This window comes from Halichoeres trimaculatus, unplaced genomic scaffold (genome assembly GCF_033239565.1).
Source record: "Halichoeres trimaculatus isolate MK-OKI-2021-1 unplaced genomic scaffold, fHalTri1.1 fHalTri1_scaffold_20, whole genome shotgun sequence".
Lineage (NCBI taxonomy): Eukaryota > Metazoa > Chordata > Actinopteri > Labriformes > Labridae > Halichoeres > Halichoeres trimaculatus.
In genome coordinates this window covers 13,885,659-13,913,610 of record NW_027437198.1, presented here as the reverse complement: position 1 = coordinate 13,913,610, position 27,952 = coordinate 13,885,659, and the positions used below count along the sequence as shown (strand labels likewise).

General features: G+C 43.0%; 2 protein-coding genes across 2 annotated transcripts in view; one reads left to right on the top strand and one right to left on the bottom strand.

Annotated features, from left to right (window-relative positions):
• Window positions 1-685: 685 nt before the first annotated feature.
• On the bottom strand, window positions 686-16,812 carry LOC141809154 (ankyrin repeat and fibronectin type-III domain-containing protein 1). Its single transcript, XM_074696022.1, has 19 exons — window positions 16,688-16,812; window positions 13,239-13,600; window positions 11,525-11,813; window positions 11,223-11,423; window positions 9,369-9,482; window positions 8,968-9,065; window positions 8,575-8,665; window positions 7,814-7,921; window positions 6,939-7,038; window positions 5,878-6,007; window positions 5,653-5,772; window positions 5,339-5,445; window positions 4,894-5,008; window positions 4,620-4,786; window positions 4,244-4,421; window positions 3,868-4,030; window positions 3,182-3,348; window positions 2,881-3,082; window positions 686-1,959 (listed from the first exon to the last, which is right to left on the bottom strand). Exons 2-19 carry the CDS (start codon window positions 13,395-13,397, stop codon window positions 1,229-1,231), a joined length of 3,240 nt encoding a protein of 1,079 aa, XP_074552123.1. The 5' UTR covers window positions 13,398-13,600; window positions 16,688-16,812; the 3' UTR covers window positions 686-1,228.
• The window catches only part of mei1 (meiotic double-stranded break formation protein 1), a 79,179-nt gene continuing 56,131 nt past the window's right edge, over window positions 4,905-27,952 (top strand). Inside the window, exons 1-10 of the mRNA XM_074696025.1 lie at window positions 4,905-5,033; window positions 5,631-5,801; window positions 10,358-10,498; window positions 14,171-14,689; window positions 16,498-16,643; window positions 18,420-18,577; window positions 18,769-18,892; window positions 20,203-20,253; window positions 21,303-21,376; window positions 22,117-22,222. Coding sequence (XP_074552126.1) covers window positions 18,434-18,577; window positions 18,769-18,892; window positions 20,203-20,253; window positions 21,303-21,376; window positions 22,117-22,222 — 499 coding nt within the window. The 5' untranslated portion in view covers window positions 4,905-5,033; window positions 5,631-5,801; window positions 10,358-10,498; ... (1 more) ...; window positions 16,498-16,643; window positions 18,420-18,433. The remainder of the gene's footprint in view (window positions 5,034-5,630; window positions 5,802-10,357; window positions 10,499-14,170; window positions 14,690-16,497; window positions 16,644-18,419; window positions 18,578-18,768; window positions 18,893-20,202; window positions 20,254-21,302; window positions 21,377-22,116; window positions 22,223-27,952) is intronic.

Below are 27,952 nucleotides of genomic sequence, written 5' to 3'. Positions count from 1 at the left end.
ACGAGAGGTTTTATCATAATGACCAGACTCTTCATTGCGGGTGTCTTGACTGCCTGCTTTCGTACTTCATGAACACAACATACAGAGCGTAATGACGTATCGAGAGCACGCACAGTGACCACATTCATCAGTTGTTACCTGAAGCTGCAGGAAGACCAGAAGATCCCCCACCCCGCCACCTTTACCCCCCTCCGTCCGGCATGCCAGTTGTGTGACAGTATGTAGGCCCCTCATCCTGAACACTACAGCAGGTATCTGATCCTCCATAAGTTGCACTAGGCCTTTAGCCTGTCCATGATGTGGTTCATTTCTTGCCGTGGTCTTGAAAGTCTGCTTTTTGCACACTGTGTGTGCGTGCTACCAGGCTATCCTGTGACTGACCAGGCCTCTTAAAATCAACGGACAAACAAGTCAGTTTGTTGTTATCAAGGCTTGCATTGAGCATAATGTAGATGACACTTTAACTGGAGTATCATTGTGCTGTGTGGGCTGTAGAGGTAATCAAAGCACAGAATGTAGGTAAAAATGTGTGTCCAGCAGCTGACCAGTTTAAAGCACAGTTTGTACAGCACACACAGTTCAGAGGAGATTTATCTTTAGTAAAAGAAGTTAAACAGCTTTTTCAGTTCACCATGGGTCTTTAAAATACAGATTTTGTCAACAAGATGAAACGGAAACATCAGCTTCAATTTTTATTATCTGGTTTAGAAAAAGGTTGAAATGAACAGAGCCAAGTAATGACTTCACACTAAACTATATCTTAAGCAACAAGAATGACCATCAGGATTGTCATTTTTATTAGGTGTCAGTCCAATAAAACAGTAGCTTTAAACATAGAACAGGATACTAAGTCTGTGTGTGAATGTTGCTCTTTAATAAGATTTCAACACCTTTTAAACCTATAAACATTTTTTTTTATAAATAATGACTGTCTTAAAATATTACTTTTAACACTTTTATGTTTAAATATCTTTATTCTCTTAAATACTAAGATTGTTTCAGTTTGACACAAATATAAAAGCCTAAAATCTCGGAGGAACCTTTTTATCTAGTCCTCAGTGTTCAGGTGGAAGTCCTCCTGTTTCTTTTGTTTCTGCTCCTCACACACAGGTGGATACAGGTGAACACAGGTGGACTCTGAGTGATGAGGGAGACCTTGTGCATGCTACAGACAGCTGATTGGTTTAAATAACTACTTTTCTGCAGGAGGCTGGTTCCTGAGTGGACATCAGGACAAGCTGTTGGAGGGTCTGTCCCACTCCACCTGGTTCCTCACAGGGAAGCTGGCCGCCTTGCAGGGATTCTGCTGAGTCTCTGCTCCCTCTGCAGGAACATCCTGGCTCAAACCGTCAGCACTTGTCAGGTTATGGGTCTGAGAGGCGAACAGGTCTGATCTTTTACACTCTGAGTCCTCACAGGGGGTTGCCGTCACACTGCTGCTGGTACAGTCCACACACTCAGCTCCACCCATCAGGTTTGAGTTCTCCAGGTCAAAGAAGGCGTTGTTTTCTCCAATCCCCAACCCAAAACTTTCCAACATATCCATGACTGAGGGTGTGGTTGGCCCGCTGGGCGTCTCCTCCTCAATGAGACTCAGCGTGGGTATGATGTCCACCAGCTCTGCCATCTCCATAGGCCGGATCACCTCTGTGATGCTTGGGGGGAAGTCTTCCTCCTCACAGGACACTTGAGTGTCCAGAACTGTGAAGCCCACGTCCAACTGAGCCACAGCAGCCGGCTCCAGGCCAGATTCAATCAACGCGCTTGCACACTCCAGCTCTGTCTGCCCGATGCTGGTCAGGTCCACGGTGGACTGAGTGGTGATGTCTACAGGGTATCCTCCCTTTGCTACGCCCTCCATCAACACCAGGGTGTCTTCTTCAGGGACAGAAGTGATTCCAGCTGGAACTGAAACCTCGGCTGTGACCACATTTGGAGGCGTCCCGCTGACTGAACCCTCTGAAAGAAAAATAAAACATCAGGACAGCAGGACAGATTTCAGATGGATGTTGATAAGAGTTTTGATGTTGTTGTTTTGGCTTTAACAGATTCAGATCTGCAGAAATGAAACCTGCAGCCTACTTAAAAGTGATACTCTGGGATGGAACAAGTTGGGTCGCAAGGTTTAGGGCAGAAATTACCCCTACAGCAGTGTTTGTGTGCAGCAGAAGCCCAGAGCGCTCGCACCAAAGACCCTCTCCCTGCTCCTCTGCTGGTTTCCTCTGCACTCAGACGGGGCCAATTTTACTTGACCAAAAACACAAATAAACGGACTCCCACCGAAAAAATCTGATATCGGTCTGCATTCATGCTTTATTTGGAGAATTTTCAGTGTGTTACTTTCACACAAAAACACAGCTAAATAAGGCTCTAGTTCTCATCGTGGTGTAAAACGGAGCTACCTCCGCTGCAGAGCTACAGCTGACTAAGAGGCGCTCGCTACTTAGTGTATCAGTCCGCGTGCGTCGTGCCAGATATAAACAAACGCAGGTAGTCTGCCAGGATGAAGAGACACGATGAGAACTAGAGCCTTATATAGCGGTGTTTTCGTGTGAAAGTAACACACTGAAAATTCTCTAAATAAAGTGTGAATGCAGACCGATATCAGATTTTTTGGGTGGAAGTCCGTTTATTTGTGTTTTTGGTCAAGTAAAATATGGCCCCGTCTGAGTGCAGAGGAAACCGGCAGAGGAGCAGGGAGGGGGTGTTTGGTGTGTGTGCTCTGGGCTTCTGCTGCACAAAAACACTGCTGTAGGGGTAATTTCTGCCCTAAACCTCGTGATAGGGCCCAACTTGTTCCATCCAGGAGTATCACTTTAACATGTTAAAACATGGTTAGTGGAGGTGTGCTGTCCAGCAGTTAAAGCCTCTTTCTTTCACCTGAGATGGCCCTCTGAGCTTGTATCCGATGGGGCCACGTCAGTCTGGTTAAACTGTCCTCCTCCTCTTCACCTTCAGGACGCGCAGGCGGGTCTCCTCCCATCACCAGACCAAGAGGAACTGCCCCGACCCACTGCTTGGACCGAACACACTGCAGACAGTCCATGATCCACCGAGCATCCCTCCACACCAAGTCCAAACGCTGCAGACAGAGAGGACAGGAGACGACAGAGTCAGACTGAAATCTCGTTCAGGTGTTCTCTCCTGACAGAGCTGGATCAGATGTTTCTGCAGGTCTTACATGAGCAAACTCAGTGATGTGGTTCAGGCGCTCTCTAGCTTCCTGAACCTCCTTTGTGTCGAGCGCCTCCCTGAGAGCCTGTTGGGCCAGGTGAGTGTCCAGCTCCAGCCTCACCCAGGCCTGACAGTACTGAGACAGGAAGTCCCACTCGTAGGTCCAGAAGTGAACTGAAGAGAAGGAAGAAATGAAGGAGTAAATTCAAAACGTTGATGAAAACAGATCAAAGACATAATTGGAATAATAGAAGTGTCTGCTCTTCAAAGAGCAGAGGCTCAGGCAGTGAACATCAGCATGTTTTACTCACATCACGCTCCACTAACAGGCCTGTGAGGGTACAAATACACTTATAGATCATATCTGGAGTTGTTAGATTATTTGTCTTTGAAGATAAAACACAGTTTTGCTTTAAGAGAGATGTAAAGAAGAGGTTTGTCCCTCTCTTCTTACAGAATGTGATGCAGGAGTCTGTTTTTAATTCAAAGGCCTCGTAGACTCCCTGCTGTGTTTAATCAAAGTAACTCGGCGAGGTGTTAATCCTAACCTGCAGCTCCACAGCTTCATGAATCACAGTTTGTCTGCTCCTTTTAACCCCACAGCCCCCCCCACCCTGCATGACTTAACACACACCGTGGCCCTGCAGGTTCATTAAACACGTCTTGTATCATGGACTCCAGTCCTCCACCCACCCAGCTCAAAGATCTGCAGAGGCATGGTGAGGCCTGGCTCCTTCGTCCCCACCAGAGGCCAGTAGCTGGAGCTGAAGTCCTCGCTGGGGGGAAGGAGAAGGATCATGGACACCTTGTCTCCAAACTGCAGCAGCTCCCGGGTGTACACACCGTACTGATACGCCTGTCACACACACACACACACACACACACACACACACACACACACACACACACACACACACACACACACACACACACACACACACACACACACACCAAAAGGTGATTAAAATGTGTGATTAGCTCCATGTTGAGTAGATTTGTATTTGCCCTCTCTTCCAGTTTAGAGCAGAGGATTCAAAGGAGGATCTAAAGGAGGCAGTGTGTTTCTCACCCTGTAGAGGGGGATGTTGAGCTTCGTCAGCAGGTGTGTGGCGGCCGCTCTCACAGACATGATGAACTCCAGCAGCACACTGCTCTCCATTACGCTCTCATCTTCGCCGTCCAGCAGATTCTGAGCACTGTCATTGGTCGTGGTGTAGACATGACTCTGAAGCCATTCCCACTCCTCCCTGTCAGAGAGAGTAAAGACAAAATGACACAAGAGGCACAGATTATGTAAAAAAATATCCTGAGACCAAAAGAACTGATGTATTTTACCACAACCTGTCCTTCTCTGACATTTAATCTCAGATAATACCCCTGAAACCTCTGACCCAGTCTATAAAGCTCTCTGTGTGGTTCCTGGTTCACTTGCCGCTGTGTATTACCTGGTTACGTGAGGGTTGTGTCGGACTCTTGTGTGGCAGAGCAGGTTTGGGAGCCTCTGAGGAACCAGGACTCGGATCTGCTCAACAGAGCTGCACAGTTTCAGGATGCCCACGTACAGACCAGGCTGAGCCCACTGGGTGCTGTGTCTGTGGAAGGACAGCTTCTCCTGCAGGTGGAGAGAGACAGGTGAGTTAAAGACGTATAAATATGAGGTGCAGTCCTGACTTGGTTTGCTGGATTCACTGTGAATCAGTTCTCTGAACAGAGGATCACCTTGAGCTGCTCATACAGCATGTCCATGGCGGTGGGCTCGGGCAGCAGAGGAGTTCTGCTCCGGTTCTTCTCCAGACGGGCCAGAGGCAACCAGTGGAGTGGAGGGTCAGGAGGGCTGGAGCAGTGTGAGGATGTGAAAGGTCAGTTTGATTTGTTCACAGTTATAAAACACAGACAGTGCAACACAGGGAAATACAGACAGACTGAAGGTTCACTGAGCAAGTCTGCAGGGCCAGCCTGACTCCTGATCAGGTCTTCACCTCCTTCTCCTGAGACTGATGGAGATTAATGGAGTCAAGCAGACTGATTGAAAACTCAATGTGGGTTGTTTCAGTGAAACATTTAAGATGTGAAGGCAAGAGCCATCCTTCTTTCAGAGGAAAGTTTCATTTGTTTTTAGAGGGATTAAACCTCTTTTTAAAGAAAATGACAGACTCTTTTTCACCTGGGAGGATGCGGGAACTCCCTCAAAGTCACCAATAAGACGTTGCCCTGCCGGTCTTTCAGAGGCTCATAGTACACCTGACCCAGATCCATGGTTCCCAGAGAAGACTGGAGCCAGTGAGGAGGAGGCACAAAGATGAACAAACATGAAATCATGAGGGACAAATTAAGTGAAACTCAGCGCCTGCAGGAAATGTTTTGCCTCCAGATAGGGAAGGAAAGACTATGTGAGAATTAATATTACGTGTTAATTAAAAGATTATTTAACCCGTTTGATGCTCCTTATCATGCAGAGTAAGCTGCTTAACATCCTACCTGCAGCTGGGAGACGGCTCGTAAGATGTTGTGCCTGTTCTGGAGGAGGGAGGAGGGGGAGGAGTGAGCGGAGGAGAGTGCCTGCTGGAGCCAGGGGACCTGCTGCCATGCACAGGACAACTGCAAGAAACAAGACCATCAGACCACAGGTAACAGAACACACTCCATCATTTACACCATCAGAAACAGAAAGCAGAATGGAGGGATCCTCTGAAACCAGCTCACCTTGGCAAACCAGGCGAAGTCCTGAGTGATGGAGGTGGAGCAGCACTGGATGTCCACCAGGGGGATCTGATCCTCAGCCGTCACCAGGATGTTCTCTTTGTGGTAGAAAATAGTCGCCAGATACACGCCCCTGATGAGATCCAACACAGAGGGAAACAATGGAACAACTATTAGATATTTACAAACCAGATTTTTTAAATGCTAAATTCTGATTGGTCGAAACCAGGGACTGTAGAAACATTTCATCAACAATTGCTTTAAGAAACTTCAAAGACTTCTGGAACCTTCCTCTGTGTTTCTATGCATTAAGACTTGTTTCTTTTTGTAAAACGACTAATTTTTTGATTTAAGGAGATTCATCAACTAGTGATGTCACAGTTTGAGCAAATCTCGTGTTCATCTCACTAAGAGACAGCACCTCTTTAAAGGTGAGCCAATGTCAAAGCTCTGAGGGGGAGGAAGAGAGCTGCATGAGGATAGAAACATCAAGTGAGCAGAAACAATCCTGCAGGACGGTTGCTCACCCTGCCGAGATTTTCATTTGCACAACAAACAGAGTCGTGAAGTTAAGACATTAATTTTTACTGCAGTGTTTACTGTCAGTCTTAAACAACACTGAACCGTAATGTACTTTATGCAAACAAAGTCTGAGTCTACATTCAGAAAGCAATTACTCTAAACCCCCCACAGCGCTTTGTTTAATCCATGCAGTGTTTGGCGGTTCCTCTTTCCTCCACTCAGAGGCTGTGGTGTTTATCTGCTCTCAGCTCTGGTGCTGAGTGTGGTCCACCGAACACTCGTAGCAGCATGAAGCTTTGATCAGCCACGTGCCACTTTCCTCAGTCCAGTGCTTTCAAACATCATCTTGTTCAAAAGAGCGCTCCTCTAATCTGGAGCCTACAGCTGCCTTCACGGCACCACTGTTCTTCCTCAATAACCGTGACGGTTAAGAGCTTGGACCTGAGCTTTGTAGTGCACACTGCTGTAATCACATCACGTTTAATCCTCTGCTCCCTGCTCCCTGAAGGCACAGGGGACAGGTGAGACAGATTGAGCGGTACCTCTGCAGGAGGCGGACAAACTTGGTGGCGGACTGGAACAGTTGTTTGATGCCTCGGGACACAGACAGACGCTTGCTGGGACTCTGGGGCTTGGAGCTCTCTGTGGAGGAGAGGAGGAGAGGAAAGGAGAAGGAGAGTCACCTTATCAGCTGGAGTGTATTCAGCAGAAACCTCGGCAGTAGAGATAGACGATACAGATTTTTTGGAGCCGATACTGATACTGATACTGATTATTAGTAGGCAAGGAGGCCGATAACCGATATTTGAAGCCGATATTCATTTGCAGTCTAAGTAAAAATATTTGTGTAAAAAAATTTGAACAATACAAACTCCAACACTTAAATGCAATCAAATGTCTTCAAGCATATGTTTATTCAACAGCTCCCACGCTTAGCAGCATGTCTTATAAAGTTAAATGAAAACTTAAAAAATAAATAGCTTAAGTTTTCTACAGTAAATAAAGTTTTCCAAAATTCCTATGTATCTGCAATAAAACTGGACAGAATTGACTTTGTGCTGCCTTTTACAGGCATGTTATGCAGTTGAATTAATTTTCTGTATGGTTTTACATGACTGATTTTAAATGACCATCTAGGGCTTCCATAGTGTAGACAGGGAGAAATTCTGTGCAGAGAAACATCAGAGCCAAAACAACACAGTTTTGAATGGGTTTCATAACGGCCATCGGCCTAAAGAAAAGGCCAGTGCCGATATGCCCCAAAACGCCAAATATCGGCCAATAATCGGTCTATCCCTACTCTGCACACAACAGCGATGCATGACAGAGAAACTTTTCTTCTAACAGTCGGTATAAACAGAACGTGTGATCTGCTTCTACAAATTTGCTGCCCCCTCCTCCCCCCTCCTCGTGTCACCTATGCAGAATCCTCTGTAGGTTGGTTCCCGGGCATCCTCCAGCAGTTTCCTCACAAGGCCTTCATGATTCCTGAGCTGAGACTTCACACCAGCACACTCTCTCCAACCTGAAACAAACAAAGGGAAAGAAATTATCCCTTTCATTTCTCTGCAATTAGAGTAAAATCATTCAGGACATCAAGAACTCATTTGCAGACGAGCCCTGAGAGCTGCTCTGACTCCTATCACAGTGATTAGGAGGCGAGAGATTGCATGAGAGACCATCTGTGCGCTGTGACTGGGAAAGTTTCAGAGCTGATTCACTCTGACCTACTAAAAAGTACGCCTCCTCTAAAGTTAGAAACAAAGTTCAGACTCTGCAGCATGCTGAAATCAACTCTATCATCACTTAGTCATATTCTGACGTAGATCTGGATCCTGAGTCCTGTTTTTTAGCTGCATTTCTCACCGAACAGAAACACTGTGCACCGTTATCTCACTGCACAGAAACAGGAAGCTCGGCAGCGAGGGTGGATGACATGCAGGACAGATTATGAGCTGAATTCAGGCTCCTAGCAGCATCGGTACAAAGCGGATTGACTCACTCTGACATCTTTAATTCTCCATATTTTAATAAATCTTTTATCTAGCAGCTGTAAGTGGATCCTACGCTCTCACACAGGCTGGATGTCAGTGGAGTTATTTCATTACACAGAGAGAGAAAGAGTGATGAGTTTCACACTTGCTACAGGCTTCAGAGTTTGCAGTTCAGGGTACTCACTGGAGGGGGCAGCGCTGACTGGTGTGGAGCTCTGCGGCGGCCCCCATCCTTTCACGTTGAAGGCACTCACTCTCACAAAGTAATGCACTCCCTGCAGTTAGAGAAGCAGCAGACGCCCAAATTATCAGCATGCATTAACCTCCTGAATCATCCATTCCAGGACACATAAAACACACGCCGCTCTCATTATTAATTCATCCTGTTAAGTAAGGCGGCGGAGTGGCGGCTCTTACAGAGCGCTGAGCAGATGTTGGATGAGGAGCAGTAAATGTGTGCAAGTAGGAGTCGATGCAACGCGTGTGTGCATTAAAACATGCTGTAACTGTCAGTGTTATCTGACCTGATGATGCTTATATGTGTGTGTGTGTGTTTGTGTGTGTGTGTGTTACTCACTGCAGTCAGTCCCTTTATACTGTGCGTTGGGTTCTTGGTCTCTGTGACTTGTGCTGAGCCCAGGATGCGTTTGAAGTTGGCTGACGTGCTCCACTCCACTGAGAACACAGAACAAGCTGACTGAAGATTATTCTGTGGATTCACTTTGCCTCGACAGGGAGCTGAGGATCTCTGTGTTTACAGTTGTGGGAAGTTGGGCTTACTTTACTCTGAGCTGCACAGAATGATTTTCATGCAGCTTTGATACCACGAGAGAAAACCCCACCCCTGTGTATGAAGCTCTCATACTTTCAGGCTCATTGATGTGAGACTTTGACTTTATTATTTCTGATCTATCACATCCCTGATCATACCTCCTTTGTACCATATTTGAAATATAAACTCCTTTATTCATCTCTCACCTCGGTAGCGTGTTATTAGCCCGATGGTGTTGCCCTCGGGCTCTTTGATGGTCAGAAACAGAGACGATGAGCTGGTCACCACGATGGACACATGGCTGGGCGGCCCTGGAAGCTCTGAGAATGATTTCACAGGAGATACGTCAGTTTTGACCCTTTAAATATCTTCTTTGAGTGTTGTTATCCTGGACCTGCTCTGCAGCTGCCCTGTACGCTGACCTGATTACTCAGGCTGTGTCTCTGAGAAGAGTCTCCCTACAGGAGTCAGCCATCAGTGTTCAGGTGGACGACTGTCTGACCTGTCTGGTAGACTGTGCAGAGTTCAGGAACACAAACTAAAGTGTATAAACTCAATTGATGTCTTCTTTTATCATATTTATAACCCTCTTTGTGAGGCTGCTGGTGCTGGACAGCAGCATCAACAGGTTCTCATCTCACTGAGAGGCGTTCTTCAGCGACACATGCCGATTGTGGTTTTTATCCATTTCTGTCACTGCAGCGTTTATTTATTAATATCAGAATGTGAACGGCTAAATCTGTACAGCATGTACGCCACAGATGGATGTTGTTTCATATGGTGTAGATCTGTTTTGGGTCTCAGCAGTATATGTCTCTGTTTGCTGGTTGTTGTCTTTAGTGAGCTGTCTGAATACACTCCTGTATGTCATCCATTAGGCATGAAAGGAAAAAGCTCTGATGTGCCATTCAAGCTGCTGAGGCAGAGGAACAGGGCTGTAAGCTGAAGATTTATCCACTGGCTCTAGTCTATCACAGCATATCCTGTTGTACCATATCTTATACTGTGTATGTTCACATCATATCCTATTATTGTAAATGTGTACACCTGAAAACATGTCCTTACTTTAACCTGTAATGTATACATTAGTCACTTCAGCTCTGAATTAAAATCCAAGAAGAGTATCACAAAACTGCCACAAAATCACTTAACACCCAACTTCCATTTCCAGCCTGATGAAGCTTGTTTTGTGCAGTGACAGAAACCAGGATGATTCACAGACTTCACCAGAAATAAGGATGAATCCTCAGGTGTCACTGCCTCCCATCATCTTTGGAGGGGATTGTGTCTCAGCAGGAATCGAGCTCAGAGCTCCCTATGATCCCTCTGCGTTATGGTGAGTTTTGTTTATGATTCGCTTCATGTTTGTTTGATGCCAAATCTGTATTCCTATAATGTAAAACCTAGCCACAGCTGCTGGTTCATGAAATATGTCTCCCATGACACCAATCCATGTTAAAAGAGGTTGGAGACCCCTGCACCATGATAACTATTGCCAAGGTTACCTCAGCTCTGCCCTGCAGTGATGAGTGTCTGTGATTTGAATAAAAGTCGTGGTGAGCTACGCCGTGACCCTGAGTGAAGAGATTAAGTCTCAGGCCTTCAGGCTAAAGCAGATCAATATTTTACATTTAAAACCTTTATCTCTCACGCCCTCATGGTCAGATCTGTAAAAGAAGAAGGTTTAATTATTCTGCTCAAAGAAGAAGAGCCTAACTGCCTTCACAATAACACCGTGCTCATAAAACAGCCAGAGAAGAGAAATGACAGAGTTAGAAATAAAATAAGAGCTAACAGAGGGTTTCATGCTGAGTAGCTGAAGCAGTAACAGTGAGTTTAATCTCACAATTATTAAAAACACACATGAACCAGCAGAGAGCCAGAGGGAGGGAGACTGGAGCAGGGTTAGAGCAAAGACAATACAGCCAGGAGGCTTTTCAAGTTCTGAGGGAGGGTGTGTAGATGTTTGCAGGAATCCAAAGCAAAAGAAGACAGAAAAGAAAGGACCCGTGACCTTGTCTGTGTCCGTGTAAAGTCCCAGACTGACTCAGAGCACGGACCTGTTTTCTGGAAGTTCTCCCTCATCCTGCAGTAGAGCTGCAGCCGGAGGCTCCACAGCCGGATGTGTCTGTGGATGTCGGCCTGTGCCTGAGGCCCGGCCCCAGCCTTCCTCAGTAACTCCTTCTTCTTCTCCTCCACCCGTTTACCCGCCAGCGCCATCAGGTTGTCCAGCTTAAGCTCCCATTCTTCCGGTCGGCACACTGAGAGCAAAGAAGGGACAGATTATGAATATGATCTACATGAAATTAAAGCCAGGCATCACCGTTGGAGGTTTCATCGTGTTTTTAATTCACACACTCACAAACTGGGTTGTGTCTGGCTCCTGCCTTTGCCAGCACATGCAGCAGAGGGGAATTATGGGTAAGGGCGGCAACATCCAGAGGGACCAGGCCTTGATCGCTCACCCTGTTCACCCCCTTCTCCCTCTCCCTGTCCCAGTCTTTGCTCTTCTTCTCTCCTCTTTCCCACATGCTCCCTCCTCCTCCTCCTCCTCCCCCTCCCCCTCCTCCGCTGTTGGTGTGGTCTCTGGACAGCAGGCTCTGCACAGCCAGAGTATCTTCATTTTCCACTGCTTCCCACAGGGACTTGTACTAATGGGGAACAGGAGAGAGGGTGCAGGGTCAGAAAAAGATGGGCGGATGGACAGATAAAGACAGAAGAAGAGAGTTTACACCAGAAGAGAGGTTTATTTACTGCAGCTGCTGTGCTGAGAGAGAGGCCGAGGACAGGGCGGTAAAATCGAGCACATGAATCTTATCATAAATCAGAGGAGCAGACTCACATCGGATAAAGCTTTGATAGGAACAGAGTCAGCAGGAAATGTCAGGATGAGACCTCATAACTTAAAGAAAACCCAGACAGAGCACTTTAGTCAAACTGAGCACTGAGATAAGGAGTTACAGTACCCCACACACACAGCTGAAAGTAAGGACGCAGTGATATAACTTTTCTGGTCCTGATACCAATACCTGGGCTTTAGGTATCGACCAATGCTGATACCAATCTGATACCAGTGTTAATAATAACCTGCATGCCCTACTGAGGGATAAGACTGGTAATGTTTTAGGTAAAAGGCAAAAAAAAGTACATGGAGTTACTGAAGTTAATATTTATTTTAACTATATAATATTTGAATGTTAACCAGCAGTTTGGTAAAAACCATGCTTCAGAATGTGCAGAAATTATATTCAATTGTAATATTTTTTACCCTGTAGACTGGTAATTCAGCAAAAAACATAAAAGTGCATCAGAGGCAACATTTCACATCAATTATACAAGAAAAAAGTAAAGGGAGAAAGCTGGTTGCCTGGATCGGCACCATGAATCAGCCTCTTCCCACCGATACCGACCCAGCTTTGAGGGGCTCCAATCCACCGACACCTGACACCTGGATCAGTATCAGTGCATCTCTAGCTGAAAGTCAGTAAATATAACAAACCTTTAAAATCAGAGAGATGACAAATGAATCACAGTACCCTCTTTAACCAGCAGAGGGAGCTAACTGCTCAACTCCTACAGTTGGAGGTCATAGTGTGTCTTACATCAGTTGCTGAGAACAGGTGTACAGAAATGGCCGCCCATAAACTTAGGACACCAAGCAGCCTGACAAACATAATTTTAACATGTATTTTCTTCACTGCAGTAAGACAGACTATGGGGGGCGATCTCTCTTTCTCTCTTTGAAAATACAAGAACTGTGATTGGTGGACAGTTTCCAGAGACATAAATTCACCTTATATTTATAATCATATACTGTTAACCATGTTCTTCTGCAGTGATTAGAAATCAGAGATTTTGAACGGCAGGTCCAAACTTCCTGTAATTTTCCTTTATTGTTCACACACATCAGCTCCAAATATCAGTTATCAGTCTCAGAAACTACTTATAATCTGTAGCATATTAACTAAGGGAACCCAAACCAGTCTTATCACTTCTAGAAAGCTTGAACATAGACTAGGTGAACTAAACCCTTAAAGTCTTCAAAAGTTAAACATCATAAGTTTAGTGTCTCTCACAGTATCTGCAGACTTGCTGAGGTGTTTGGCCGTGTCAGCCTCTCCAACAGACGATTCTCCTCCTCTCAGCCTGACGGAAAGGTTCCTGTAGATGCGTTTGGGTGAGACAGGACCCAGAGAGCGCCGACGCTGGGGAGGGTTCCTCATTGATACAGACATGACAGAAGAGATGGAGAGGAGGAAGACAGAGGATAGCTGAGGAGAGGGAGTGTGACAGATTAGTTAGTTCATAGACAGAAAGATTACCAGCCTCAGGCTAAAGAAGGAGCAATAAAGAGAGAAGATAGGATGGAGGAAGGGAGGTTTGAGACAGAAAAACAGGAGACTGGGGGCTTAAAGAGAGCAGGGAAGTCATAGGGAACCTGGATGAGGGGACAACAGAGGGATGGGGAGAGAAAGAAGCAGAACAAACAGTCAGGCTCACAGATTCCTCTACAGTAAAGGCAATTTTCTGGAGACTTGCAGGCTGAGCTGAGCAGTGGGTGGATAAATGGATAAAAGTTACAATGCCTGTGCAGTGCAGATGAAAAAAGCCCTGACGCATTTATTTCCATGCCTCTTCCTCCTCTCCCTTGTCCTTCTTTTGTGTGACACAGGTTCTATTTGCTCTGAGCCCAGTCTCTCAGTGCACAAAGCCGATGTCCCATCAATCTGATTAACTGAAGAGAAGCCATCTCATGTAAAAGAGCCAAATCATAATAAATATGAATCTCCTCATAACATCAGATTGGAGTTCAAAATCCAGCGCTGCCTGGGCTGTAATGATGCTTCATTACCACTTCCATCAGCGTTACAATCACTCACTTTTGTGCTTGAAAATCTCACCCTGCAATTTTATTTTCAGCACTCCAGGCAAAATGTAGTCAGATTTTTTTTCTGCCCTCTTTTCATTTGTCTCTGTCTTTCTCTCTCTCTCTTCTCTCTGTTCACAGTTTGGAGTGATTTACACGCTGCTTTAGCTAACGTGCCCGGAGCGTTCATATCTGAAGAGCATCTTTGTGACACAAACTTTATCATCTCCCTCTCTCCTTGAAGCTGCCTCGCCTAAAGGAGGCTTCAAATTTCAGTGTCCCTTTTTAATTCTATCTCTGAAGTCAGATCCTGAAGTACTGTGGTCCTCTGTCCCTGTGTGAAAGAGGATACTCCCCCTGTTAGAGCAAACTGAGGCCAGAGAGCTGGACACAAAGCTGCTCCCTCTTAGTGACAACACAGTTCCTGCTTCCTCAGCCTGTGACTCAGGGGCCTGGACACTACCTGCACTGTCTGCATGAGGGGGTGTGGGATTAGTGTATAGTGGTAATAGCAGTCATTGTTATTGGTGCCCCTGTTTGTTTATTATGTCTTCCATGGGTAGTGGAAAGTGCTGACGGAACAGATGAGAAGAGATTAGCTACACTGCCAGCATGAGGAAAAGTAAAACACCTGGGAGGGAAGGAGAGGTGTTCGCTGAGGTTACTGAACTCTCATATTTCTGACTCAAGACTTTTTTATGACCAAATTAACACAGATTCATGTCACAAGCAAAACTAGAGCACCTTAACCTAGTCGTAGCATGGTATTACACATCTGTATACTGGAATAATTACAGAGTTAAACAATGTTTACTATTTCTAAAGGATTTTAAAACGTCTTATTTCCTGTAAACCCACTGACTGTTTTGATCAAAGTGAAACCTCTGTCTAGAAATAGGAAGCCCATAGCGCAGTGGTTAAAACTGCAATTCCTCAGCAACATGAATCCAGTCTGAATAGATCATTTCTCTGTCGGGACACACTGTGCTGGAACTGGATTTATTATAACCCATTATTTTCCGAGTTATTGAACTTTCTAGTTTTGCCCATGTAAGGGCATGGGTGATTTGACTGATTGGTGGGCACCCTGTAGCTGTTTGAGAGGAGGCTGTCAACCCGCCTCTTTACCTCATCCTAACTCAAACACTGCAAGGCTCAGTCAGCTTGATTCAGTATGGCTCCTTGCGACGATAGACTTCAAAACAAATGTGTGACGTCACAGAGACAACATCCATATATCATACAAACTATCATTTTAATGCAACAGTGGACATTTTTAACCCTTGAGCCTTGCAAAAGCAGCCAGATTTATTATATTTGACAGATGTATTTCTTTTATTTAATTAATTAGTTTGACGGGGACCATGCAAAACAAGAAAGCTCTAAAGCCAGAGTTAGCTTCAGAGCTAATGTACATCTGTGGTCCCTGGGCAGGAAGATGTACAACAAGCATACAATACAAACGATAAAACAAGCATACTAGCATTCAAACAACATATACTCAACAACAGTCCATCACACATTTAAAATCATATTTCATTGTTTCTACTTTGATGCAGTGGATGCGGAACAGAAGATGAGATGATTTGCAGCATGTTGAGGAAATGTTCTTTTATAAAAGCTTTATCTACATTAAATAATCCCAGTGAGTTATGTATTTCATTGCCAAAATAACCTGTGATTTGGCAACATGGCAAACACGTGTCCAGGACAAAATCAGAAGAGATGTAAGAGGTTATATCTAAAGAGGAATATAAACTTTAACACAACTTTCTCACAGGAGCTTTGGCTGTAACTCATCTTTTCATCTTCCAAGATAATGGTTAAGGTCGATTAATGGACCTATCCAGCTTTACTTATAATATTATTATAAACTTATTCATGAGTTAATATCGTGTTTTTTCTGCTGATCGAATGACATAGTTATACATGCAGTTAGTTCCTGTTCTCAGCAGCTGACCCCTGTAAAAACGTACGTCGTTTCATTGTGGTTTTGCTGCAGCTCAGTCTTTCAGTATGTGGTGATTTTTTTCACACCCTTGTGGCCGGCTGGAAACATTATGGGGTATATATCTGCAAACTAACTTTCTGTTTTGTCTGTCTGCTGAATTCTGTAGCTCACAAGTTCAGCAGTGGATGGAAACTTCCGATGACTAATAGCTTAATCCCCAGAATGAAATGCACGAAATTACTGGCATAAATAAACCGCAGGGCCATTACACATTAGCACAAATGTTTGTTGCTCAGAAAACACATTTTGCACACTTCAGCTTTGTGTCTTAGGAGGATTTCAGGGACAGAAATTGGCGGAGGCAAAATGACTGCCACAAAGGGATTTTTCAGCATGTCTGGTTGAATGAGAGCTTAAGTCGTTAGAAAGTTTCTGCACGCTGCAGAGCACCAAGGAGCTCTGAGTTTAAGAGGTTGTGGCGTCTTTTTAAGTTAAATTAACATTTATTCTATTACAGGAATGCCACGGGCTGGTGTTTGAGAAGAAGGAGCTCTGAGACTGACAGGAAAAGAGCATTTTCAGACAAACTGCATAAGTAAAGTTAACGGCCCCTTGAGCTGTTATAACAGGATACAACAGGTGACTGAGAACACAGTGCTCACGGTGAGTTAAAATGCTTCAGAACGAGAAAAGAAGTGTTTACTTACCACTTTGTGACACTTAAATGTTGTTAGACTTCTCCCTTAAGATGCTTAAACCCGAGGTTTGATATAATCCATCGTGCTGACTTCAGAAGTTTTCTTCTCTGAGGCTGAAGCGCACCTGAAAGTTTCACCAGAGTAGCTGCACACGCACGCATGCGCATATACAGACACACGCTTGTCTGACATGCTCCGCCCTCTTCCTTCTGTCATTTATTCATTACAATGAAAGGAGGAACATACCTTTAAAGTCCAGCCACTAATATTTGACCTGTAAACGTGATAGTGGAAACAGGTGATTAGAGAGAAGCTCTGGTTAGTGACTGATGGTTATGAGTTATATTTAGAGCCTCTGTGAGGGATACTGTACTCTTAGTAAATGATGGGTGGAATAATATCAACAAGATGTAACCTTAAATCACCTGCACTAATCTGTGTGTGAGCATAGGGGTTATACAGAGGAAGTGGTTCAACATACACCAAGCCAAATGAGAGAAAGGCAAGGGGTCTGGTATGATGTGAAATATGTGTACATCTCTAGTTATGCCTGGACAGAAGGTGAGTCAATTTGTGTTGTCTTATTGGCCCCTGAAGAATTGTTGCTGTGAAAAAGCTGTCAAATAAAGTTGATGGATATGCGCTGCCTCCTACCTGAGGAGTGAGAAGGACTCACTGCATCTCTCAGGGGCCAATAAACCTCTGATGGATTCAGCTCCTGTCCCAGCACAGATTACTTTAAAAACAAATACTTCCCACCTGCAGTTCTTTTCAATCAGCCAAATAAGACCTTGACAACTTCCTACAGTACACTCTGCCAATATGTTCTGTGGGTACGTCAAAGGCAGCACATACTGCACTATGAGAGAGCAGCCCACTCATCATCACACAGAAACACACACACAGTAACACACACTGAGGATGTCTCTACTCTGCAGTGAACTCTGCCTAAGAAGAAGAAGAAGTGGAGAGATATAACAAATTGACATGTTGGTAGCAGCTGATAACTCTCCCCCATACTTCCTATCGCTGTTTAAATGCACTGTCACCCTGAGGCCTTTGTTGTCATGGTGATAACCAAAGTGTGGCCTTCATTGCCAAATGATACTTCAGTAAACTAACAACTTACAACACATTCCTCAGCAATGATATTTCATTTTTTTGAACAAGACTGAAGATGTTTATTTCAGCTGTAAAGATCTGTTTTTTTAAATGGGCGTGTATGTGGTTTCTTGTACTTCTGCAGCAAGCCTCATGTGGATACTTGAGAAACTGCAGTTTGAAACACTCCACATCGGCTTCATTTTTTAAGACTGAGCTTGCTTGTTTGATTATAATCTTTTAGAATATGAAAGTGTTACCTGCCAGGTGTTTTGTGTTCATGTATTGCTTGTTTTTGTTATGTTGCATAATTTGAAACAAGTTAAGATTGAAAAAATAAAATTTTACACTTACGGTTATTTGCTTCTTCTCCCTTGGTTTAATGTTAAGGTAAGCCTAATGATTAATTATATTAAATAAACACATTATAATGTGATTGTGCTGTTTGGTTGACAAAGCTTCAGATAACGGCTGTGACGTCATTCCCGCGTTATGCTAATTAGCTCGCGCGCTTTAGCTTTCAACTATCCTTTTTGCTCAAGCTGAAGGTGTCATTTTTTTCTGATCTGTCCGTCTTTTGTTCGGGCTTTTGAGGTGTTTGTAGCATATTCAAGTCGACCGAACATGTTCGTCCCAACAGGTGGATTAACAAATATGTCAGGTGGGGATATTATTTACGACCAGGTCCACTTCAGACATGACCCGAAGTGGAGCGGGCGGTTGGGGCCTACGGAGGGGGGCGGCCTGCTGCTTTGTGTAGCCTGTGTTATAGAGATGATGGAGAGTGGAGATATTTCGGTAAGAAACACAGAATAGTCTTTGTTTAACTCGAGTTTCCTCCCCTCATTTTGCTTGATTGTATTTCTAAGCGGCTCTCGGCCCTGCAGGTAACTCTGAGGACAAAATTAATGGAAAATACATGAACCTATTAATTTCCCTTGAAGCACAGGCGCCCTCTTTATAACTTCTCCCTTGTCTCTGTTTTTCAGTCTGTGAGGAAGTCGTTCGTCCTGTCTGCTATCAGCGGGGTGCTGCGGTGTTACCCAGGGGGTTTGAGAGCGCTCCTCCAGCAGGACCACAGAGTCTGTCTGCATTTCACAGCCTCTCTACTGGGTGAGGAACAGGGACACATGTAGCATCCGATTCAGGGGGAGGTTCAGATCAATCAGGACTTTACCTTTTTGCCATGTGAGGCATGAATAGTTTTTCAGGTTTTTTGGTGGGTCATAATGTAATGATAATAATAATGAACGTTGTAAAAAAAAATAGGTTAAAAAAGGCTAAAGAAAATAGAGATAAAAGAGAAGCCTGAGGAGGACAAGACTTGAACCACGAATATATATATATATATATATATATATATATATATATATATATATATATATATATATATATATATATGAAATTGTGTGTATTCTTTTCCATGCTGTAAGAGCTCCTAGTTCAGGGGTCTGCAACCTTTACTTTCCAAAGAACCATTATTCCTCAGCTCATGTGCATGAAATCATCTACTTTATCTTTACATTAAGACAAAAAAGTGTATAATCAGGTGAATAATTATCTAAACAAGAAGTATTTGTGTTTATAAATTTGCACGTGATTTCTTAGTTTTTTTTATTTTTAATAAATTTGCAAATTAAAAAAAAAAAGATTTGTAGAGTCATAGATTTTATAAATTTGCAAAATGTATGAAATTTCAACGAGTTGGAAATTGAAAAAAAAAATCAAAAATTAGCAAAATAAAAAAATGTAATTTAAAATTGTGCAAAATTCATAAAAAATGCTGAAATGTCATAAATTTGCAAAAAAAAGCCTAAATAATGCAATTTCTAAATTTTGCTTAGTTTCCAAAAATTGTAAAAACTTTTTAAAATAGCAAAAAAAAGGATTTTTATTAAAAAAAAAATCAAAAATTTGCTAAATCTTCAAAAAAATATGGAACTTTTTTTCTTAATTTGCAAAAATGTCGAAAAGTTGAAATAAAAAAAATAAAAAAAATGCAAAAAACATCACAAAAAATTAAAAGCTTTGTTTCAAGAGGTGATGCATTTTTAGTAAAAAAATTATATTATGTTTTTACTCTGTATTCTGTTTCATTATCAAAAATAACCTCTGTAAGTCTGTAAATATTAAAAGACTTTTATTTTAATGATATTTTTAAAGCTACAAAGAGCCACTGCAAATGGGTCAAAGAGCTGCGTGAGGCTCCAGAGCCACAGGTGGAAGACCCCTGTCCTAGTTGGTGATATTTTGTTCAGCCAGCCAAGTCCTCTTCTGTGTAGGGCTTCTTAACGTAGTTTGTACCTTTGTGCTGTTAAAATGTTAGTTGTATAAATCTTTATTTTTGTTATTCGACCTCTGGACTGGCAGGTTTTTGAAGTCTGCGTTGAAAATCCAGCCTGTCTTTGCTGCTCTGTCTCCAGGGATGCTTCGTTCTGTGGAGGACCCAGCCACCCTGGAAAAGGTTGAGCAAGGTGAGGAGATGCCTGTTTGTAGTCTGGGTAATTTTGTGTTTATGTCGGAGTACATACACAAACACAGACATTTCGCTCATTTTCCACTCACACTTGCACAGGAGCTAACTTCTCTGTAGTTGTTGCAGTGCAGTCTTTGTAGAGATACCCTAAATAAAAGGTTGTGAGTCACTCTGTTCATCAAAGACACCTGCTCTCTTTGTGCCTGTGACAATGGTCACTGCTGGTTACTGATGGGATTGTACATCGATGCCTTGTACCCTTGTTAAAAGAAACATTCTGACCTTGTTCCAGTGCCTTGCAGGACACTACCTGTCCACATTTTTTGATAAGTTCAGTCTGTCGCTTGCAGGTATTTCTCAGTGTCCTCATAACCTTTGCCTCTAAGTGAAAAAACACATTTTCCTGCAGTCTATTTTTTGTGCTGAAGCTAACTGTTTTGAAATGCAGACATGTTTTGCTAAGTGCAAATGACAGAGTGATTTTATGGAAGCTGTCTGAATCTGCCTCAGGGACCACTTTGCTGTAATAGTTAGTGGAGTGCTTAAAATGTGACACGGCTCCTGCTGATTGCAAAAAGAATGTGTGATTAACAAACTTTGAGACTCATTTTGGTCCCATAAATAATGCAGTGGTAATGCATGTGTGGGGAGAGGCGACACAAATGAAGAAACATCAGCAATAACAACCAGTATTATAAATAAAACTGTCAAAATTATTGATACCGCGATAATTACGACTGTGAAATCCAGTATTATGTTGGTTAAGAACACATACTCTTAAATTCTTAAAGCTAAAAAAGCCCATTGAGTATCAGTCTGTGAGAAACATTCATCTTCTGTTTTCTTTCTTTATAACTTTGTTGTTTTTCTAATGCATGATATCCTGTACTTTGTCTGCGGTGTGTGTGTGTGTGTGTGTGTGTGTGTGTGTGTGTGTGTGTGTGTGTGTGTGTGTGTGTGTGTGTGTGTGTGTGTGTGTGTGTGTGTGTGTGTGTGTGTGTGTGTGTGTGTGTGTGTGTGTGCATATCATGTTTTTGTGTCTGTCAGTGCTGGTGCAGCTGCTCCTAGAGCTCCAGAGCGAGCAGTCACATCACTTTGTTTTGGACCAGATTCACATAAAGGTGAGGCACACGCTTACAGACCTACTGAGAAACACCTGCTGGTTTATACACACAGGCTCAGAAACATGCTCCTCACACACACTGAAACATTTAACAGCACTTGTGTAACTAACAACACAGCCTCCCAGGGATGTTTAGTACACAGATAGTGTGCCTTTTTTTTTTTGCTTCTGTTGTGTCACCTCTGAGAGAGGCAGTCCTGGAAAAGCCTCAATCAGCAGCCAGATGGAAGAGAGTAAATCTTCTATACTGATGATGACAGAGGTTTTGCTCCATATGGAGGTGCAGACAGGTCGCATTTATGTTAGTAGAATGGCGCCTGATTGGAAATATTCAAAGGAAATGTATTTAAAGCAACCATCTGTTCATGATAAAGCTGTCTGATGCATCCTGGAGTTTGTTTCTGAGCTGAAAAGTGCGTAAATTACAGGCTCATGTTGTAGCTTAATGTTTAAGAGGGGCAGAGAAAAGGTAAGTTAGAAAAGTTTGAGGAAAAAAGACATCAAAAATCAAGTGTCACAGTTGTGCTTTGTCCCTAAACAACACAACAGTACTTTTGGTAAAATGGAAGGGTTTTATTTTTAGACACTGACCATATTTTTGTTGTACATGAGTTTTTATATAACAAACATAATGAAGCACTTAAAACTATGTGCTGCTGCTAACACTAAGAAATAAATCTCCTTTTCACTGGTTTTATCTCCTGTTATTGATTTTCATGTTGTGCAATCTCCATGCAGCTCAGTGACCAGCTCCGTATGAACAGTTTCCTGCCCATTTTCAAGTTCTTGGGGAGTTTAATGGAAGCCATCCCCAATCTGGCACATATACTGGTCACTCATTATGGTAAGACACTTAAAAGATACAGAATCAAATGATGAATGTCTAAGCAGAAATGTAAAAGTCTCCACTAATGGCGTTGATTCCTTTTATTTACCCATCCAAATATAAATTATCAAAGATAAACAGAAATTTAACAGGTGGTTTCTCTGACCGGTGCAGTTGTTGATGAGTTGAGAGGAGCCTTTATAAACAGATAGTGTCTTATACTGCGTGTTACTGGATTTTACAGTTAACATTATTCATACGTGCCTTAAAGTGATACTCTGGGATGGAACAAGTTGGGTCCTATCACAAGGTTTAGGGCAGAAATTACCCCTACAACAGTGATTTTGTGCAGCAGAAGCCCAGGGCGCTCGCACCAAACACCCCCTCCCTGCTCCTCCGCCGGTTTCCTCTGCACTCAGACGAGGCCAATTTTTACTTGACCAAAAACACAAATAAACGGACTTCCACTGAAAAAATCTGGTATCGGTCTGCATTCAATCTTTATTCAGAGAATTTTTTGCCTGTTACTTTCACACAAAAACACCGCTACATAAGGTTCTAGTTCTCATCGTGTTGTAAAATGGCGCTACCTCCGCTGCAGAGCCACAGTTGGCTACGAGGCGCTCGCCGCTTCGTGTATCAGACAACTAGAGCCTTATTTAGCGGTGTTTTTGTGTGGAAGTAACGCGCTGAAAATTCTCTAAATAAAGCGTGAATGCAGACCGATATCGGATTTTTTTGGTGGGAGTCCGTTTATTTGTGTTTTTGGTCAAGTAAAATATGGCCCCGTCTGAGTGCAGAGGAAACCGGCAGAGGAGCAGGGAGGGGGTGTTTGGTGTGAGCGCTCTGGGCTTCTGCTGTACAAAAACACTGCTGTAGGGGTAATTTCTGCCCTAAACCTTGTGATAGGACCCAACTTGTTCCATCCCAGAGTATCACTTTAATCAAGGATTAAAGTAATGCCTGAAGATGACACTATAATCTTAAGTTAAATGTTTCCCCAAATATCTACAACTTAAAATGTGACATGTTTTATTTATGGTGGACAGATTCTGTAACTTAATCACCACAGCCCATTTTGACCTTTTCGGCAGCATCCATAATGCATGGCTGCAGTTTTTCTGTTTCCAGTTTTGAATTATTCTCCTCGTGCTGTACCCTGTTCCTCTCCTGACTCTGAGATATGAGAAAACTGTATTTCTGATATCCTCTCCACTGAACTTTCTCAATCCAATCTCTCTAGCTGTTATGACCTTTCAAATACGCTTCAGCTTCATTGAGATAACTGTGCTTTGGCCACACTTTAAATTCTATCTGCATGGCCCAAACCACAGCTGCTTTCTGAAAATAAGAAAATAAACTGCAGAAGTAACAAATACATGTTCATCCAACCCCTCTCCATGAAGTGCTCCGTATATTTATATCTATCTTTGTGTTTACAGCTGTGCAGGCAGAGCGGTAATACACCTCACTACCCCTCCCTCATGAAGCTGTTTAAATCTCTGCTACAACCACCTGTGTGATGTCTGCGCTCAGAACATTACACCTCTGTGTTTAATGGGCAGTGTTAATCAGCTGTAAGTGTGTGTTTGTGTCATGGCTGAGTGTGTGTCTTTGCAGGGGAGAGTGAGTGTGAGCCTGAAGCCAAACAGGCAGGAGTTATAGTTATGTTTGGAGCGGTGTTGGTCCAGCCCTCATGTATTCCCGTGAGTTTAAGCTCCCCGAGCAGACACAGGTAGAGGCAGGTTGTTGTGATGCTGACTGAAGATGCGGGCTGCCTCTATTGACTGTGCGTGCCTGTCTGCAGCCTGTCACTCAACGTGCCTCTGTGGGGCTGTTTGGACTAACTACAACAGCATGGCAATGACAACAAGAGCCCAGAGCACCAAACACAAATTACTCCCTCTCTCTGACTCACTGTCTGCTGCATGACTTTCTCACTGAATCACCCTCTTTCCGTTTTTCCCAAAACTCTGCATCCTTCTGGCTTCGCTCCCTCTCTTTCACTTAGTTATTGCTGGTGTCCGAATTCCCTGAGAGGAGCGGAAATAGATGAAACGCGGGAGCGGAGAGGATGGAGCGTTTCAGATAAGGAGAGAGGAAAGTGGACAGACGGAGACAGTAACAAAGAAGGATAAAAGAATAAAAGAGGTCATATTTCTCAGAGTCAGAGCTGATAAGAGATTAAAAATCAGGGAATGATCAAATATCTTCAAACTTGCTGGGCTCGTATTTTCTATTTCATTCAAGACTTCTGAGAGAAACAAATCAGGGAATGTGTTTTGTTTTTGGTGATACTTCAGTTTGTCGAAAAACAGATTTTATTTTGATATCCGGCTCAAGGAGGGAGTGAAAACATTGTGTAGAGAGCAGATCAGAGGATGAACAAAGAGTGGCAGAGAGTGCAAAGGCGTCACTGCGTGGAATTGAAACAATAAACAAGGAAGGAAAACATGAACCTTTATTTCTCACAGAAAAAGGAAATGTTTAATCTTTTTGTTTCAGTTCTTGTGCCTTGGTCTTTGTGTTTGTGTGCTTCATGAAATGTGGTTGTTAAAAAACAGTAAGGCTTTCATTTTCCAGCCATCCTTTAACTCCCCGCTCTTATCTCCCTCCTCCCCTCTCCTCTCTTCACTCTCTTTCTCTTTTAAGCTCCGCTCTCATCTTGGACGCCTCATATATTTTGGTTTAATCAAACATGTCTGGGAGCCTCTCCTGGCTCACATGGGTTTTGATCTGCTTCACAGAGCAGCTGGGCTCAGGCTCCGCTCTCATACTTTGTCATCTCTCTCTCTGTCTCTTTCTTCCTAAGTCGCAGATTCTTTCTTCCTCTTTCTACTTCCAGCTCCAGCTTCACACTCAAACACCATTTTTGTTTCTGTTTCTGAACTAGCTCCCTTACTTCTTCTTTACTTCCTCCTCTATGTCGCTGTCTGTCTGAGCTTACATCATTTGGACTCCAGTCTTCAAACACCACACTGAAATAAGTTGATCATGTCTAAATTAAAGCATTTGTTACGATATTGAGGGTGACTCTATTTTGGGACGGCTGGTTGAAAAAGCTGGGTTTATGGCCTTTTCCCATGCTAGCAAAGTTTATTGTGGTTAGATTTACAGCATGTCACTAAGGGGAGGGACAAATATTGACATCCTGTTTTGTACATTACACTGATTGTGTCCCAGGGGCCAAGTTTCAGTATTGTAGTTTAAAACAGATCCATCCTCTCTGACTTTATGTGCGTCACAGCTTCATGCCTCATTGTGGAAGCGTGATGATGTTAATCCCTTGTCTTACCTTTGAGGGATGTTTTGTACTCTTCTATTATGAATAAAATTGTGAGGTGTGTTATTGTCAATCTGTTTTTATTTGTTGTGCGCAGTTAAAAACAGTTCTCTGCACAAGTGTGACCTTTTGCTAATATTCATCAGCCTTTAAATGTTGCTTTGGACGCTTTTCTTCTTGGCACATGAAGTTATCCTCTTTGTCACTTCTTTGAGTGTTTGACTTTATGAAGAGGAAAAATGGTCTGAAGATATCAAAGCCTGAAAGAGCTGTAAAACGGGGAATGAGTCACTCTTACTTCAGATAATTTAATTTGATTATTACACCCAGTTTGAAGCTCTCAGACAGAGTCAGAGTTCTACTCTCTTCACCCTCCAGCTCCCTTCCTTCCATTCAGTAAGTCCCCCCTTTTCCTTTTTGTTCTTGTCTTTTTCATCACCACACTCTACTCGAGTTTCTCTTTTTTCTGATGTTTTTCTTCTTCCTGTGACTCTAAATGCTCCCTCTGTCAGGCAGAGAATCTGGGGCTCTCAGCTTCCTTCTGCTGAGCACCAAAGAGACTCTTCTCCCTGCCCTGTGGATTTTTAAAGCCACCTTTTTGCACTCTTTCTCTCTCCCCCACATGCCATTTTAGCGCTCTTTCTCCCCAGTAGCGCGTCTTCAATCCTTTCATCATCATTGCAACTTTCTCTCCAGTGTTGCTCAACCTTTTTCTTTCATAGCTGTAGTGGTTTTTAAGGTGAGACTCACAAACACACTTTGTTCTCAGCAGTTTGGTCTCCATTGTTCTGTCAACTCCCTTGAGTGGCGTTGTATGTTCATTTGAACTTCTCTCACCAAATGTAAGCCTTTCTGTTCCTGCGTATCTTTGTGTCGGTCCAGAGTTTCCCAAAGAGTCTCCATTTTTCAGCCTTTTCCTTTAAACTGTCTACATTCTCGGTTTATTTCTGTGTTTTTTCACCTGTTCCCTGTAGGGATGGGCATTTCAAGTAGAGCCCGACCGATATGGGATTTTTGGGGCCGATGCCGATACCGATACTGGGGTAAAAAAAAGCTGATATCCAATATTCCGGCCGATATCCGATATATCGGCTGATATATATAATAAATTCATTGATATACACAGAATATATACTGTTTATAATCACAAATTATTATAATACCCATATGATTCAAGACAAAGACAGAACACTATTAAATTAAAATAAGGAACTTAAATTACACAACTGTCAACATAAGATCTGTAGTGTAAACCAATGATAAATAAGAACAAGCTGTAAACACAATAATAAATAAAGAAGTCAAACTGTAAACACCTTAAATAAATAAGTCAAAATTGAAACACAGTAAGTATAAAAAAAATAAAAAATGAAAACACACAATAAGCAACTTACACGACGTTAAAATGCCGTTTTATAGTCTTACATTAGATAATGGTGGACGTATGAGTTAACAGTAGCATTTATCTCTGTTCATCTCACAAAAAAGCAACTAACACGACGTTAAAACGTTATTCTATAGTCTTACATTAGATAATGGTGGACGGAGGGGGCTGGAACTCGGGCAGTGTGCAGCCCAACACACAGACACACAGGAGCAGGAGCAACAGAATCTCTGTGGAGCAAAAATTTGTATTATTGGCTACATTTTGGCCGATGTTGATTAATTGGTGACAGGCATAATCGGCCCGATTAATCGGTCAGGCTCTAATTTCAAGCAAAAGAGCTATTTGATATTTGCTCATAACTATTTGAAAATTATTTAAAGATCAGCCCCCCACACACATACCTGCCCCAACATTACACTTTGACAAAGAGGGAGAGGGCTGTTAGGCTCTGCACGTGGATCATCAAACCTACTTCTTGGGTGATGAAGCCTACCACTGACTGTTGATCAACAGACAGCGCTGACTTTCTACTGCATGTCTCACTCTCACATGGCTGTGCAGTTGTTGACGACTTGTGATGTTCTAGACTAACTTTGTAGAGTTTCCATTGCACCTCATTTTCATTTACTTTTTCAAGGGAGTTCCTGCACTTCCCGATCTGTATTTGAACGTCTCCTTGTTCTTATTTTGGCTGTAAATCCTCCAGCCTGTTCACTTCTGGTCTGGTTCCATTCATTATGTCAGTTTGTTGCTGTGGTCAAGTTAAATATGATCTGGTTTGGACTAGGGCTGCAGCTATCGAATATTTTAGTATTCGAGTATTCTACTGAAAATCCCATCGATTAATCGAGTAATGGATGAAATATATTTTTGTTTTGTTAAAGAGCAGTTATTTTTCTAATGAAAATTTTTCTCTTTAAGAAAAAGAATTTCCTGATACAGCATGTCAATAAGAGCACTTGCTTTGGTAGCTCCAAAATCTGTAAACACACTTTGACACATTTTTTGTGCCTTGTACATGTCATCAAATGTTGCAGACCCAAATGGCACCTGTTTCGTAGAATGACCCATTAGTCTC

Excerpts from the sequence above, each read along its gene's own strand:
- LOC141809154 (XM_074696022.1), bottom strand. The coding sequence starts at position 13,397 with ATGTCTGTATCAATGAGGAACCCTCCCCAGCGTCGGCGCTCTCTGGGT. Across the intron at positions 7,922-8,574 it reads AGTCAGCGCTGCCCCCTCCA|GTTGGAGAGAGTGTGCTGGT; the intron begins GTGAGTACCCTG and ends TGTTTGTTTCAG. Across the intron at positions 5,773-5,877 it reads ACTTCGCCTGGTTTGCCAAG|TTGTCCTGTGCATGGCAGCA; the intron begins GTGAGCTGGTTT and ends TGTTTCTTGCAG.